The following is a 16,065-nucleotide window of genomic DNA, read 5'->3' on the forward strand; positions in this document are numbered from 1 at the left end:
GTTTCAGTCTCTCTCCATTGAGAATAATGTTGGCTGTTGGTTTTGCATAAATGCCCTTTATTATGTTGAGGAATGTCCCTTTTATTCTTATTTTGCTGAAAGTTTTGATCAGGAATGGGTGTTGGATTTTATCAAATGCCTTTTCTGCTTCGATTGATATGATGATGTGGTTCTTCTCCTTTGTTTTATTTATGTGGTGGATGACGTTGATTGTTTTTCTAAGGTTGAACCATCCTTGCATACCTGATATGAACCCCACTTGGTCATAATGAATGATAATGTTGTTGGAGTCTATTGGCTAGGATTTTGTTGAAGTTCTTTGTATCTACATTCATGAGGGATATTGGTCTATAGTTTTCCTTTTGAGTGATATCTTTGCCTGGTTTTGGTATCAAGTTTATGCTTGCTTCATGAAATGAGTTAGGGAGGATTCCATCCTTTTCTATGTTTTGGAACAATCTGAGTAGGATTGGAGTCAGTTTTTCTCTGAATGCTTGGTAGAATTTTCCAGTGAAAGCATCTGGGCCAGGGCTTTTTTTGTTATTGGTCTTTTGTATGGATCTGTTCAACTTTTCCACATCAGTCTGTGTTAGTTGAGGTAAGTGGTGTGTTTCTAGAAATCTGTCCATTTCTTCCAGATTTTCAAATTTGTTGTAGTACAATTCTTCATAGTATCCTGATATTATCCTTTATATTTCAATTGATTCTGTTGTGATATCAACCATTTCATTTGTTATTCATGTTACTTGTTATCTCTCACTCTTTTCCTTTGTTAAATTTGCCAGTGGTCTGTCAATTTTATTAATCTTTTCAAAAACCAGCTTCTTGTCTTGTTGATTTTTTTCAATTGTCTTTATATTTTCTGTTTTATTAATTTCTGCCTGAATCTTTATTACTACCTTTCTTCTGGTGGCTATAGGCTTTTCTTGCTGTTTTTTTTCTAATTGTTAGAGATGTTGACTTAAAGTATTGATTTTGGTTCTTTCTTCTTTTTTGATGCATGCATTTATTGGTAGAAATTGGTCTCAGATCACTGATATTGTTGTGTCCCAAAGATTTTGGTATATTGTATTTTCATTCTCATTTGATTCAAGGAATTTTTGGATTTCATTTTTTATTTCTTCTATTACCCAGTGTTTCTTAAAGAGGGTGTTGTTCAGTTTCCATATGTTTGGTCTTTTTCCATTGATCTTCCTGTTGTTGATTTCTAATTTGATAGCATTATGATCTGAGAAGATGCTTTGCAGTATTTCAATGTTTTTAAATTTATTAAGGCTTGCTTTATGCCCTAACATATGGCCTATCCTAGAGAACATTCCATATGCACTAGAAAAGAATGTGTATTGTGCTTTTGTTGGGTGAAATGCTCTGTAGATGTCTATAAGATCAAGTTGGTAGATTGTCTAGTTTAGCTCTTCTGCATCTTTGTTGAGCTTCTTTCCAGTTGTTCTATCTTTCATTGGAAGTGGTGTATTAAAGTCTCCCACTATGACTGTGGAGTCATCTACTTGCCTTTTCAACTCTCTTAAAGTCTGATTTATGTATTTTGGGGCTCTTTTGTTGGGTCCATAGATATTTATTATGGTTATATCTTCTTGTTCAGCTGATTCTTTAATCATTATATAATGTCTTGTATGGTGGTTTTTGGGAGCTCTGGTAGCATAGTGCCTAAGGCACTTGACTGCTAACCAGAGGCTGGCAGTTCAAACCCTCCAGCCACTCTTCAGAAGGAAGGTTTGGCAATCTACTTCCATAGTGATACCACTTTGGAAACCCAGGGGGGGGTCGCTGTGAGTCACGTCTGACTCAAGGGCACGTAACAATAACAACAACAACAACATGATGGTTTTTGTCTTAAAGTCAATTTGATCAGAAATTAGTATTATCACTCCTGCTCTTTTACGGTTACCATTTGCTTGATATATTTTTTTCCAGCCTTTGATTTTTAGTCTATTTTTGTCTTTGTGTGTCTCTTTTAGACAGCATATTGATGGTTTTAGTTTTTTTATTCAATCTGCAACTCTCCGTCTCTCGAGTGGTGCATTTAATCCATTAACATTTAGTGTTCTTATTGACAAGTATGACTTAGTTGCTGTCATTTTTTTAATGTGTTTTTTCATGGTATCCTGTGGTTCTTTGTTCCATGTTATTGTCTGTGCTGAGCTCATTATGTTTATGAATCATCTTATCATTTCCTTTGTTGCTGTTGTTTTAGTATTTGCTGAATATTTTTGCTTGTTTTCTTTTTTATTGTGATGTGAAGATTTACTATTTTTCTTTGAGGTTCCCCTGTTATATGTAATTTCCTTCCTGAGTTTAGAACAGTCCGTTCTGTCTTGCAACTCTCTTGACGTCCTCAGTATTTAGAAGTTCTGAAACTACACAGTCTGGGAAGAGAAAAATAAAGAATAATAATAAAAAGGGCAGTAATAATAATGATGATAATTATTATTAAACAGACAAAAACAAACAAACTAAAAAAAATCTGGGCAGGGTGGGATGGGGCTCCCAGGCTCCTTCCGAGCACACAGACTGGTTGGAATTCCTGCTGGGTCAGGAGGTGGTTGAGTGTGAGGATGGCCGCACCTCTGTTCACCAAGAGGGTGTGGAGTATAAGAGTAACAAGGGGAGTATCACACCCTTCCAATCGTTGGCATCTGGAATTTCCTTGTGGTTCCCAGCAAGTGGAACCTTAAGTCCCTGGAATCTGGGAGAACCCTGTTGCTTTAAATATCCAAAATGGTCAAACTACTTGTAAACATTCAGAATGGCTGTGCCCTCTGGACAGGCAAAAGTCCACAGCTCAGGTCGCCTTCCTCTTTGCTAGTTTACCTTTTATTCAACAGACACCAATGCAGTCCTCTAGGCAGCCCCTGGCTAGCAGGGCTGATTTTTAGGGTAATTCTTAGGTACTAACACCACTTGACAGTATCTAAGCTGTCTGTGCCGTCAGGATCACTGTCAGACTGCAGCTCCTCTTTTGGTATTTTCATGCAAATTCTTCTACTAGTTGGAGTTTAGTCTGCTTCTTTCACTTCTATATCCTTCCCTTCAAAGCTCAGGGCTCCAGGATTATGTTCTGTATATGTGTTAGTTGGTTCCCCTTTACATTGTTGAAGAGGGTCTGTGCAGTCTTTCTGCCTGTTCTGCCATCTTACCAGAACTCTAGCATAATATTTTTGAGATTTATCCACAGTGTAGCACGTGGCAGTACTTAATTGCTTTTTTATGGCTGAGTAATATGTATATATGCAAAAAGGGCATGGGGTGGTGTCCTCTGACCTCCTCTAACTTCATGAGGGAGTAGAGAAGATCACCATCAGCAACCCAAAGCTGATTCCTATGAACAAAAGTCAGACACGCTACCACCATCCAAGCTTTTTGTCAGTTCTGACTCCAGCCATCCTTCCTGTCCTTCCAATGGCACTGTACTTCTCTGCTGGATTTGAAAATTCATTGCAGTGGTCACACAGAACTTACAGACAATACTCATGATTATAAGGTTTATTAGGGAAATAACAAGTTACAGTTTAGGTTCTGAAACACTCAGGACACAATTCTTTGATCAGTACAGCTTTCCCTCAGCCATGTCCAAAGACATCCCTCTCTTTGGCCCTTGTTCCTTTGGCTTGGCCTCCACCCTGCTCAGGCAAGTGTTGTAGAGCTCTTTTATTTCTGTCAGTAGGTTCACCTAGGTGCATACCACTCTGTCAGCAACCATCCTGCCCAATGGCACTCACTCACCTTTCTTGCTTGTGTTCCAGCAAACCTGCCACTGTCTCATGACAGTCTCTTGCTACCATTTCTCTGTCTCAGCACAGGAATCTCGGGACCAAGGACATGCTCCACTCCTGCTTCTTCTCTCTTGATGACAGTAATATATGACATTTTGTATCTGGCTTATCTAGCATAATGTTTTTTGAGATTTAGCCACATTGTAGAATGCAGCAGTATTTCATTCTTTTTTTATGATTGAGTAATATTCTATTGTATATATAGAAATATCACATTTTGTTTATTCATTCACCTGCTGACACTTGGGTTATTTCTATCTTTTCTGGCTACTGTGAATAATACTGCTCTGAACATTCATATACAAGTGTTTGTTTGATTCTTTTTGCTATATACCTAGGTGTAGAATTGCTGGATCATGTGTTAATTCTATGTATTACTTTTTGAGGAATTACCAGACTATTTTCCATAATGGCTACACCATTTTTCATGCCCACCAGCAGTGTATAAGTTCCAATTTCTTCATATCCTTATCAATACTTGTTCTTTTCTTTCTGTCTTTTTTTTTTTTGTAAATAACTATTCTAGCAGATGTGAAATGGTGTATGGCATTGTGGTTTTGGTTTGCATTTCCATTTTCCATAACAACTAATGATGATAACTGTGTTAGGCTATGTTCTCTAGAGAAGCAAAACCAGTAAAGCTTATATATACATATAGAAAAAGAGAAATTTGTCTTAGGAAAACGGCTCACACACTTATAGAAGCTGGCAACTCACACAGCTGCAGGAACTGAGGAGCTCAAGGTCCAACGAATGACGAATCCAAGATCTCCAGGCCGATTGGTGGATTGTTCACTCACGGACAGTTGTAGGCAGCACAACAGGATCCCAATCCACAGAAAAGTATCTCTTTTCCCAGGATGTCCATAAATATATTGGAAGCAGGCCATATCACTAGGGGATCTCCCTTTCAATGGATTGGCTGCTCAAAACATATACATCTGATCCCATCATGGGAATAGCCCACATCACAATTGCTTAAAGCACACAGAATTGTGGTCCAGCCAAGTTGACAGACAGATGCAACAGTCACATAGACCATCTTTTCATGCTCTTGTCTATCATTAACAACCTTTTAGTGTCTGTAGAAGTTTGTTAATTCCTTATATTTATATGCTTTCCCTCCTTTCTTCTTTATCAGTGTTACCATGTATTTATCATTCTTATTAACCTTTACAAGTATCTGCTTTGTGGATTTTTCTCTGTTTTTTTTTCCATTTTCTATGAAATTGATTTCTGTTTTTTATAATTTTCTTCTTCTGCTTTGGGTTTAGTTTGTTCCTTTCCTGGCTTCTTAAGAAGAAAGCTGAGATCACTGGTTTTAGATCATTTGTGATATAAATAATTAAAAATTTGGTTTTAAAGAAAACTTTGCAAATGAAATGTTCCACAAGCTTTGTATCCCACAAATATATACTATATCATGTTTTCATTGTTTATTATAAGATATTTTGTAATTTCTTTAGTAAATTGCTCTTTGACCCATAGGCTTTGTGGGAGTATATCTTAACTGCATGTGGACATCTATCCCCTAATTGTTTTTATCCTGTTATTATCTATAGGAGCAGTTTTTATTTAACACAGCTAGTTAACTAACTAATTGCCATAAAATACTGATGATTTGGTTATTTCCACTGTAAAAATTTTTAATTAGTAAAGCAGAAAGAGAATTGACTTAGACTGATTTCTAATTTTTCTTGCTTTTGCTGAAAAATATATCCTCAGATTCCAAAGTGTTTCTGAAAAGCTGCACATGGAGTGTAAAGCAGAGATGGTAACGCCTCTGGTGACCAACCCTGGGCACGTGTGCATCACAGATGCAAATCTGTATTTCCAGCCTCTGAATGGGCACCCGGTAAGAACTGACTGCAGAGTCCTGCTGAGGAGCTACTTCAGCACTGAGTGGTCACTTTTAAGCTCTCTTTCCCACAACTTTATGGAATCCTCAAAATCATCTGCTCTCCCTGCCCCCAGCATCTTGTGTGTTACTACCCATTGCTGTTGAGTCGGATCCGACTCATTGCAATCCCTTCCTGGGTTTCTGAGGTGGTTTCACTACAGAAGTAGACTGCCCAACCTTCCTTTCGAGGAGTGGCTGGTGGGTTTGAACCGCCAGCCTTCTGGTTAGCAGTCAAATGCCTTAGGCATTATTCCATCAGAGCTCCTATAGTTGTTGTCGTCATGTGCCATCAAGTCGTCTCCGACTCATAGCGACCCCTCCTTGGGTTTCTGAGGCGGTATCACTACAGAAGTTGATTGCCCACCCTTCCTTCCGTGGAGTGGCTAGTGGGTTTGAACCACAAGCCTTTTGGTTAGCAATCAGATGCCTTAGGCACTACGCCACCAGAGCTCCTTGTACGTATGTATTACAGGCTCCCTGCATTATCCTGGCACACCCATCTACCTGAGTTTGAGCACCTCTGACCCATTTTCTGTCATTTTAGGACACTTGTTCTCAGTGTTATAAAAACAAAATCATGCCCATCCTGATTTTAGGAGTCAGTAGAGGTTTATACTTTTATCAGGAAGCACTCTGGACCAGGAAATGGAGGAATTTTTTTTTTTTTTTTGCATGTGTATATTTATATGTATATACACAATAGTATCTCTCAGTTCTCCTCCATCACAAACCAAATCATAAGATCTCCATCTTTCCCAAGGAAGTATTATGTAGTACAGAGGGGCATGCCGAGATACAGAATCTGGCCCAGTAGCAGAGCTTCTACTCTGATTGTGGAAACAGTCTTCTCTTTTGCAATGTGGCACAAAGAGTTAAGTGTTTGGCTACTGTCTGAGAGGTTGGTGGTTCAAACCCACCCAGAGGTGTCTCAGAAGAAAGGCCTGGTGATCTGCTTCTGAAAAGTCACAGTCTTGAAAACCTGGGAGCTCAGCTCTACTCTGACACATACGGCATTGCTATGATTTGGAGTCTACTCAGTGGTAACTGTTTTTGTTCATTTGCTTATTTTTGTTTCAGACTTCTTAGTCCAGAAAGTAAGATTACCTTAGATTTTTACCCTAAAACTGTGAAGGTTTGTAGCTTGTCTCAATCAGGCCCTATTTAGAGTGGTTAGTTAATAGAACAGAATGCCTAACACATTCTGATAGTAGCAGTCAGCCACTTGGCCGGGCAGCTAAAAAAAAAAGTCAGTGTTTTCTGCTACACTCTGGAAATTCTCTAGGCTTGTCATAATATGTACCTAAAACATCTCATACTTTTCTAAGTGAAAAATTATGCTGTTATTATTGTAAGCACTAGGTGGTAGGGCAGACTCTCCAAGTCCTCCCCCAGTGTATGTAACATATCTCACTGGATGGACATTCTCTAGTGGTGAAGTGAAGGGGCTTGGCCACTACATAGCTTGGGTCAAAAACTTTTGGAAAGTGTCTGAGCATGTGCCAAGCATCAGGGTCCACAGTATGAATGTTTAGCGCATTACCAGATCTCTGGGCCAGGATCCTTAACCAGCAGTCCCAATATCTGACTTGGGGTCTGTAGGGTACTTTCTACAGCTGGACAGCCCGGTCTCTGCTGGTGCTTCCAATCATTCCCACTGAGGAGGGCAAATATGTAAACATTGTTTTTAGCCAAATTCAATGCTTTTCTAATCCTGTTCCTCTCTTACTAATGTTTTAAGGCTGTCAAAACCAAACTCACTGCCATCAAGTGGATTCCGACTCAGAGTGACCCCTCCTTGGGTTTCCAAGGCGGTATCTCTATGGAAGTAGATTTCCCAGTCTTCCTTCTGAGGAGTGGCTGGTGGGTTTGAACCACCAGCCTTCTGGTTAGCAGTCAAGTGCCTTAGGCACCACACCGCCAGAGTACCCTTTAAGGCTGTAGAAAAACCAATTTTTCCTTCTCATAGATAAAGGAAAGGTTTAGAGACTCTATATTACAGGTGTTTATGACCCTTAATACATTGTAATTTCTAAGGAGATAAGGTCCTCCCCCCCCCAAAAAAAAAAAACACTGCTGCCATCAAGTCTATTCCAACTCATAGAGACCGCCATTGGGCTATAAATCTTTACAGAAGTAGATTTGCCTCATCTTCTTGTGGAGCAGCTGGTGGGTTTGAACCCAAGCCTTCTGGTTAGCGGCCAAATGCCTTATGCACTGTTTTGCCAGAGCTCTTTAAGGAGATATGGTTGGATTTTGGTAGGGAAAAATTGTTTTGGTACTAAGCAAATCATTGGTCTGTGAAAGATAGAAAAAATCCTGAGAGTTATCTCTACAAAGCATTTAATATTCCTTATCACTCACTAGCCTTGCAGTAACCTGAAAGATAGGTGATTGTGTGATAATTTTGAGGGGTGGCAGAAACTTGCCAAGGTGATAAAGGTTGTGAAGCTTGGCAAACCAGAATGTGCAACCAGAATGTGCCTTTTCCTGGCTCTCCTTTCTCAAGTGTTAACTTATAACACACTGGGAAGGCAAGATTTGGTCACTTTTTCATTTCTGATACTAAAGAACAGCTACTAATTGTGGCAGCATGTTGATATTAGAGACTTTTTTCCTTTTTTTATAGAAGCCTGTGGTCCAGATAACACTCCAGGATGTCCGCCGCATTTACAAAAGGAGGCATGGCCTCATGCCTTTGGTGAGTTTAAGTGAAATGTCAGTTCTTCTAGTTGAATGATTGTCTTATTTTCAGTTCAGCCATAGGATATTGACTCATAGGTACCCAGGGCATATTGAAAAGAGTACCAATGCTGTGGTGTAAGCAAACAGACTCTGATTCTGGCTGCTTTTTTTTTTTTTTTTTTTTTGATAAGGTAGACATTTATGAAGGAATAACTCCGTCCTCTTGATGAGAAAGGTCACTGTGAAAATGTTTTTTGCTTTCAGAGCAAGAGGGCTAGGGTGCGTTCGAATTTCTCATTTGTGTATTGTTCGAGTTTAGAGCCTGGTACTAGAAAGATGTAGAACCAGTGTGGTACTACTTGCCACCACCCCACTCACAGCACTGAGATCACAAAGCAAAATTGGAAGATAATGACACAGAACTGTAGTCTAATCACAGGTAGCTAGCTTAGATTGATTCAATTTTTGGCCTTAGCATTTAAATCATATGAACAGTTCTTCCATCAAGCTAAAACTAAAACCAAACTCACTGCCATCGAGTGGATTCTGACTCATAGGGACCCCCTTTGGGTTTCTGAGATGGTAAATCTTTGTGGAAATAGGTTGCCCGATCGTCCTTCTGCAGAGTGGCTGGTGGGTTTGAACTGCCAGCCTTCTAGATAGCAGTCAAATGCTTTAGGCACTATGCTACCAGCACTCCTTTCTTCCACCAGTCCCCTGAATAAGCAGATGATCATATTTATGTTGGTCCTGCATACTTACTTTAGAAACAAACCTCCACAAAAGGTATGATTTCATAGTATTAAACATCAATATAAATTTATTTTTTCTCCATTGAGGATTAGCCAGTAACTTGGTGTTACTATAAACACATTGTAAAATTTTAAGCATCTCATTTTTTATGTTTTAAATTTGTGCACTATAACTGTTTTATTGCCTGTTTTTATTTAAAAGGTGACGTTCTGTTCCTAGTGCTAATAGAGAGGATCAGGGAGAAAGAAACTGTAAGAATCTTTTTTTGGTACTGAGATGCAGTCAGCAAAAGAGAAGAAATTAACATGTTTAAATAAATGCCTTCTACAGTCTGGTAGCATAGTGCCTAAGGCGCTTGACTGCTAACCAAGCAGCCGCTTGGTGGGGCTGCAAACCCACCAGCTGCTCCTCGGAAGGAAGGTTGGGCAATCTACTTCCGTAGTGATACTACCTCAGAAACCCAAGGAAGGGTCGTTAAGAGTCGGGTCCAGATCGATGGCACATAACAACAACAACAACACACACCAGGCACTTTATTTGTCATCACAACCCCTGTGAAGTAGATGATGATACTGTATTTTACAGGTAAAGGAATTAAGACTCAAAGAGTTAACTTACCTAAGTTCCCTCTCTAGTGAATGGTGAAAACCTATATTTGAACTAAAGAGCAGCTCTGTGCTTTCATCTTTTCTTTGTCTGTTTCTGTCCTGTCTTGGCCTTAACAACACAACATTCACAAAAGCTTTTTTTTTTAAGCTTATTTTCCTTAAAAATAATCAGAATTTAACAACTGAATGGGTTATTCATTATAAATTTGTTACACTTGCCTAATTATGAGTTAATTCATAAAAAACAAAATGTTTTTGTTTGGAGGAAAGATAAGACATGCATCAGCTAATTTTGAATTTCAAAATTGTAAGTTCTCCAAAGCTATTATTAAAAATATTCAATAACAAAGAGGACTTTACAGAGTCTGGCTGAAATACATGTCTTGTTCACAGGTAGTTTAAAATATACCTATAAGTAAATCAAATCTAGCTGGAAAATAGGTAGTTGAGCTTGGCAAATCAGAAATATAAATGTTTAATTGAAACGCTTTAGCTCTTAATGTAGCTTTCCTGGGGATTGAAAGGTGAATGCGAGTGCTGTTTGATTTATTGCTTTCTTTCTGAATTTATAGGGCTTGGAAGTATTTTGTACGGAAGATGATCTGTGTTCTGACATCTACTTAAAGTTCTATGAACCTCAAGATAGAGATGACCTGTATTACTATATTGCCACGTATCTAGGTTTGGCTATCACCCTTCATCATATCTGTTCTTGTAAAAGTTGTTCAACTCCTTAGTAACCAGGATAGGAGCTAAAAGAAGAAAAATATAATCTCTGGAGTCGCCTCTCTGTGATTCTACTTATGTCTTCTCATCAGTAACTATAGTTACCAAAATAAGATTTTTTAAACTAAGGGAAATAGAAATAAATTTTGGTAACAGTTCATTAGAACTGTGTGTTTTAAGAACTCTTGTTAAATATATTTAAATGTTTTTTATATCCCAACACTCTCCAAATCAGGTGGGTTTTGAGGCATTGAATCGATTGTTTTGTGCTTGATCGTATCTAATGTTAGTTTTTGAAAACCACGACTCAGTGTTTTAATGTGAAACAGTGAGATATCCAGTCATATATTTGCAATAATTGGTCATATTATAAACAAAGCCAAGAAACAAACCACAAGGGACACATGAACCTGACATGCTCAATACAGCACTGGGGACTGGATTTTCTTTTCAATTGATGTTTCTTCAGTCCTCCTGGAAAGTGTAAATTTTCTCACCTTCTTTAGGAGAACACCTACATTTTTCTTTTCAAGTGTAAGCATAATGAAACTGCATGGCTAAATTAAATTATTCTTTGCAGAGGTAGCAGATGACTATAGAGTGATTTTTAAAAATGTTGGATTTTATTAATATGATCTTAATTTTGTTTGCTCTTCTAGTATACAGTGACATCATTTATCTGATACAATGAAACCCATCTTCCTTTAGAAATGAAATTGCCCTCCAGATGGAATAGTTTTTTTCAATAAGAAATATATTTTATTTCACAGTAGGTTTAGAGTTAACTATTTTTCTTCTTAATTAAGCTATTCAGGTTAACTTAAAGCATAAATGTAGCTTTGGTACAAGTTTACTCTTATCTCCTGCTTCTTGATTTAATTTTTTTTTTTTTCAATTTTATTTTTCTAACTATAACAAGATCACAACAAAAAACTCAACTTTCATGGTGAGTCCTAAAATTTCAATTCCAAAAACTTACCATGTAATATAAAGTTGTCAGTTTTCTTTGAGTTTATTCTGAAGATTACTTTTAAGATAATTTTTCTGTGGTGTTGCAAGAATAGAAAAGAAGTGCAGTAAGCATTTTGATCTTTAAAGTTTTAGTACCTGATTAGAGAAGAAATTTGGTAAAAGAGTTAAGAATAAATACTGAATCAGCAAACGAGTTAGAGAAGTTGCTTGATACCAATAAAAGCTGAAAACAATTTTCTAAACAAAATGGAAAATGTACTTGTAGGACTGTTGACTTCATGTTTTACTCTCCCTGAAAGGAAGGTTTTATCATTGGTGCCATGTTACATGGGATTCCAATTTTACTGAGCTATTTCTGGGAATGACCTTGCTGGTTCTTCTAATTTGAGAAATTTATCCTTCCTGCCAAATACCTATTTCTCATGTAATAGTTTCTTTTATTTTCCTTATTTCTCACATGTATAAATAATATGTATTTATGATGAATTAGAAGTAGTATACCTCTTGTAAGGACCTCTGGTAGTGTGGTGCTTAAGGCATCTGGCTTCTAAACAGAAGGTCAGAGTTTGAGCCCACCACTGCTCCACGGAAGAAAGATGAGGCATTCTGCTTCTGTAAAGATTTACAGCCTTAGAAACCCAGTGGTGGTCGACATGAGTCAGAATCGATTCAGTGGCAGTGAGTTTGTTTTTTTACCTTTTCCAGATCTAAAAGAAAACTAAGTGATTGTTTTGTTTTGATTTTATAAAGAAAATCGAGACAATAAGCTTTCATAGATGGCCATAGTTTGTTAAAGGCAGTAAGACTCAAACACATTTGGAAGTATTTTCTTTAGCTGTATTTTAGACTGTATATAATATAGTATATATTATGTATTACCATGTAAATGTTTATTTGTCCCATATTTTGATATATGTTTAGGCTATGTCATTTTGGGAATTGAATAATAATTCAGTATATTTAATAATTTTCTATCTTGTATCTTAGAGATGTTCATATTTAATGGAACCATTGACATGGGTGAAAACAAGTCACTACTTTTCCTTTTCGTCAAATGTGTTTTTTTAAAAATGCATTGAACAATTTATATCTAAAGCATCTAGGTTTCAGATGCTAATTAAAAATTAGCAAACTATTTGCAGAGTTAAGCCGCTGACTTTGTGGTCCCTTTTTTCTTTCAGAGCACCACGTGGCCGAGCACACTGCTGAGAGCTACATGCTACAGTGGCAGCGAGGATACCTCTCTAACTACCAGTACCTGCTGCACCTCAACAACCTGGCAGACCGAAGTTGCAATGATCTCTCCCAGTACCCTGTGTTTCCCTGGATAATAAATGACTATTACAGTTCTGTACTAGGTAAAAGCCGCACATGAATTCTGACAAAGCTGAGTTTGGAGTGATCATCTTTATTGGTTTTAAAGGACAGAATAAATTAGTTTCTAGAGTCCTGATGTGATTTGTGAATAAATTAGAACCCATTTGATTACTAAAAATTCCCATCTCCATTCCAAGATACTGGATATGTTACATAAGTATTGTATATTGTACATTTTCTCCAACATCTCCTAATTTTTTAAAATTTTACAGCAGTACTTTCACACTTCTTTAAGGACACATGCAGAAAGTATGCACTTGATTCTAATACAGTGTTACCATTATTACCTAAAAGTGCCCTGCTTTGAAACATTTAAATTTCTCACCTTGAAAAATAGGACTCAATTTATCATATTATTTTAAAAATTACATTAGAAAATGTGCTAACCAAAAGTAATACTGAAATAATCAAACAGAACTAAAAATCATCCATAATCACATTGTTGAGAGAGAACCATTTTAACTTCTCTGTTTTAACAAAAATGTTATAATTTTATTTTGTAATCTTTTAGAGTTACATATTATTAAGAGTACATTCCTTTTGACAGTTCACTGAATCAAACCCTTGTATTTGAAGGAGATAAAAAAGACTTACTAGGATTCTGAGAATTTATTTCTCTGATATATTCGGGTCCCCTGATTGTAAAATTATGCTTATATCACAGAATGATAATATTTAGTATATTCATACTTAGAAAATAAATCCCGATAGACGAATAATGGCTGTTAAAATTTATTTTTTGCTATTTTATTGGAAAATAGTTTGTCTTACAAATTTTTTTTTAAGTCAGTATTCAGGGTATTTTCAAATTAGAGATATTACTGTTGAATTGGTGTTGCTAATTTATAACTCAGAAAGTTTTTAACCTTTTCTTTATAGACATATAAATAACCAGTGGAAATACTGTAATTCTTAGGGACCTATCTCAATTTTTAAAAAACTATTTTATAGAAATAAGTAAAATAAGTGTGTGTATGTGAGTCATTTTAGGAGGGTCATGATACTAGGTACAAGCTGGAATTATGTATTTCTTTGCTTTTGTAGACTTGTCAAATCCAAGAACCTTCCGGGATCTTAGTAAGCCAATTGGAGCCCTAAATAAGGAACGACTGGAGAGACTACTGGTATGTGGTGCGCTTTGAACTCTTGGCTTCTAAGCTCTTTTGGCTTCATGAGCCATGCTCTGATATTTCTAAGACAGAGGCAAGTGACTGAAGGGCCTGCATAATAGTTTTCTCCTTTAGCTTCTATGTGGTGGTAATGGATCACTTTACAAAAAATTTGAAAATTTAGCCTTTATCCTTGGCTCTTGAGAGATACCCCTTGGAATTTCCTGAATAATTGAGATACCTTTGTTATCTAAAACTTCCAGACCACACCTGAGGATTTGTGCTAATGAATAGGTGCTGGCCAGACTGACCAGAAAGACCACCTGGTAGCCTGATAACTTGCTTCAGGAGCATGATCTAATCTATCATGTATATGCAGTGAGGTCTCAATCATGACTATGTAGTGAAGCCTATAAAGGTGCTGAATACAGAGCCTCCCAGAGCTTCCTAGTTGGTGAAAGGAGAGTGATGAACCCTCTTTGGGATATGGAAGCTCTATGTTGGGAACCCTCCCAAACCTTGCCCATGCCATCTCTTGCCTATAATGATCCTGATTTGTATCCTTTTGCTATGATAAATATGCAATCATAAGTATAGTACTTTCTGTGAGTTTATAAGTTATTCTAGAGAATTATCAAACCCAAGGGAGTGTGGGAATGAACAAAGAGGGAGCCCAGGGGAGACACTGGAGCTTGCAGCTTGCATCATGAAGGAATAGTGGGAAAACCCTGAAATTGTGGTTAGCAAGTCAGAAGAAGTAAGGATGTCATGTGAAATCTTGAGTTTGTGGCTTGCATTGGTCTGTTTGGCAGTCTGAGGGACAGTGTACTTTTAACTTGTGAGCTCTGACCCAGTTCTGGATGACTAGGGGCATAGAGAGAGTGCTGCATGGGCGACTGATGTCAGAGATAGTAGAGAAAGAGGAAAATGGGAATTTAATTAATCTTCACATTTTGGGGATTGTATTTGTGTTGATTCCCTCCCCTGTTAATGTAGCGGCTCATATTTTGTATTTTTTGTATACACCTCAGGAAGTAGAATGAGCTCTGGTGGTGTAGCAGATAAGGTATTTGGCTGCTAACCAGAAGGTCAGTGGTTTAAACTTGCCAGCTGCTCTGCAGAAGGAAGATGGGGTGATCTACTTCAATAAAGATTTATAGCCTTGGAAACACAGTGGGGATCACTATGAGTTGAATCGACTCGATGGCCGTGGGTTTGGTTTTTATTTTTGGTCAGGGAGTAGAAGGGTGACCTAATTTACAATCCACTGGCTTATTTTTATGAAGGTGCTCTGTGGTAAATTGCATAAGAGATGCATAAAATAAGTTCTATTCAATAAGCCCCCACATTGTTAACACTAAGCCAAGAAAACCAAGATACTTACATAGGAATACTATGTTTATTCACAGATTGTTTTCCTCTTTTTATCTTCTCCTTTTCCTGTTTAAGAGAGAAATTAAAGAGTATAATATATCCCTGCCATGATTTGTTTTAGACTTTTATTACCTAAACCAATATCAAGCAGTGCTTTTTTGTCTTTCGTATTTTGTAGACACGCTACCGGGAAATGCCAGATCCAAAATTCATGTATGGAAGTCACTACTCTTCTCCAGGTTATGTGCTGTTTTATCTTGTTAGGATTGGTAAGATTCTTTACCATTAACCCCAATAAAAGGTTCTTTCATTTGGATTCTTAAGTTAACATATAATGTGACTGATTTTTTTTTTTTTTTCCTCTAGCACCAGAGTATATGCTGTGTTTACAGAATGGAAGATTTGATAATGCAGATAGAATGTTTAACAGGTTTGTTATAAAATACCTTGCTTATGATTTTAAAACTTTTTCTAGTTATATATATGTAATATATGTATGTCAGAAAACTAGATATAAAGAATAATGTAGAATCTTGGAGAGGCGGGGCAAGATGGCGGACTAGGCAGAAGGATTGCACAGACCCTCTTCAACAAAGAAAAGGGAAACCAATGAATACAGACACAGAGGATAATCTTGGACCCCTGGGCCTTGAAGGAAAGGATGCAGATTTGGACTAAACCCCAGCTAGCAGAAGAATTTGCGTGAAAATACCAAAAAAAAAGGAGACCTACGGAGCTGCGGTCTGACAGCGAACTGAGTGACCCTGACA

The 16,065-nt window shown here is 37.4% G+C and overlaps 1 protein-coding gene across 1 annotated transcript in view; it reads left to right on the forward strand.

Annotated features, from left to right (window-relative positions):
* The window catches only part of NSMAF (neutral sphingomyelinase activation associated factor), an 88,874-nt gene that overhangs the window by 31,067 nt on the left and 41,742 nt on the right, over positions 1 to 16,065 (forward strand). Inside the window, exons 9-16 of the mRNA XM_042780761.1 lie at positions 5,520 to 5,649; positions 8,321 to 8,392; positions 10,310 to 10,418; positions 11,383 to 11,409; positions 12,617 to 12,793; positions 13,857 to 13,936; positions 15,474 to 15,564; positions 15,662 to 15,725. Coding sequence (XP_042636695.1) covers positions 5,520 to 5,649; positions 8,321 to 8,392; positions 10,310 to 10,418; positions 11,383 to 11,409; positions 12,617 to 12,793; positions 13,857 to 13,936; positions 15,474 to 15,564; positions 15,662 to 15,725 — 750 coding nt within the window. The remainder of the gene's footprint in view (positions 1 to 5,519; positions 5,650 to 8,320; positions 8,393 to 10,309; positions 10,419 to 11,382; positions 11,410 to 12,616; positions 12,794 to 13,856; positions 13,937 to 15,473; positions 15,565 to 15,661; positions 15,726 to 16,065) is intronic.

Source organism: Orycteropus afer, unplaced genomic scaffold (assembly GCF_000298275.1).
Source record: "Orycteropus afer afer isolate SDZICR_OR568_19922 unplaced genomic scaffold, OryAfe1.0 scaffold00060, whole genome shotgun sequence".
NCBI classification, from domain to species: domain Eukaryota; kingdom Metazoa; phylum Chordata; class Mammalia; order Tubulidentata; family Orycteropodidae; genus Orycteropus; species Orycteropus afer.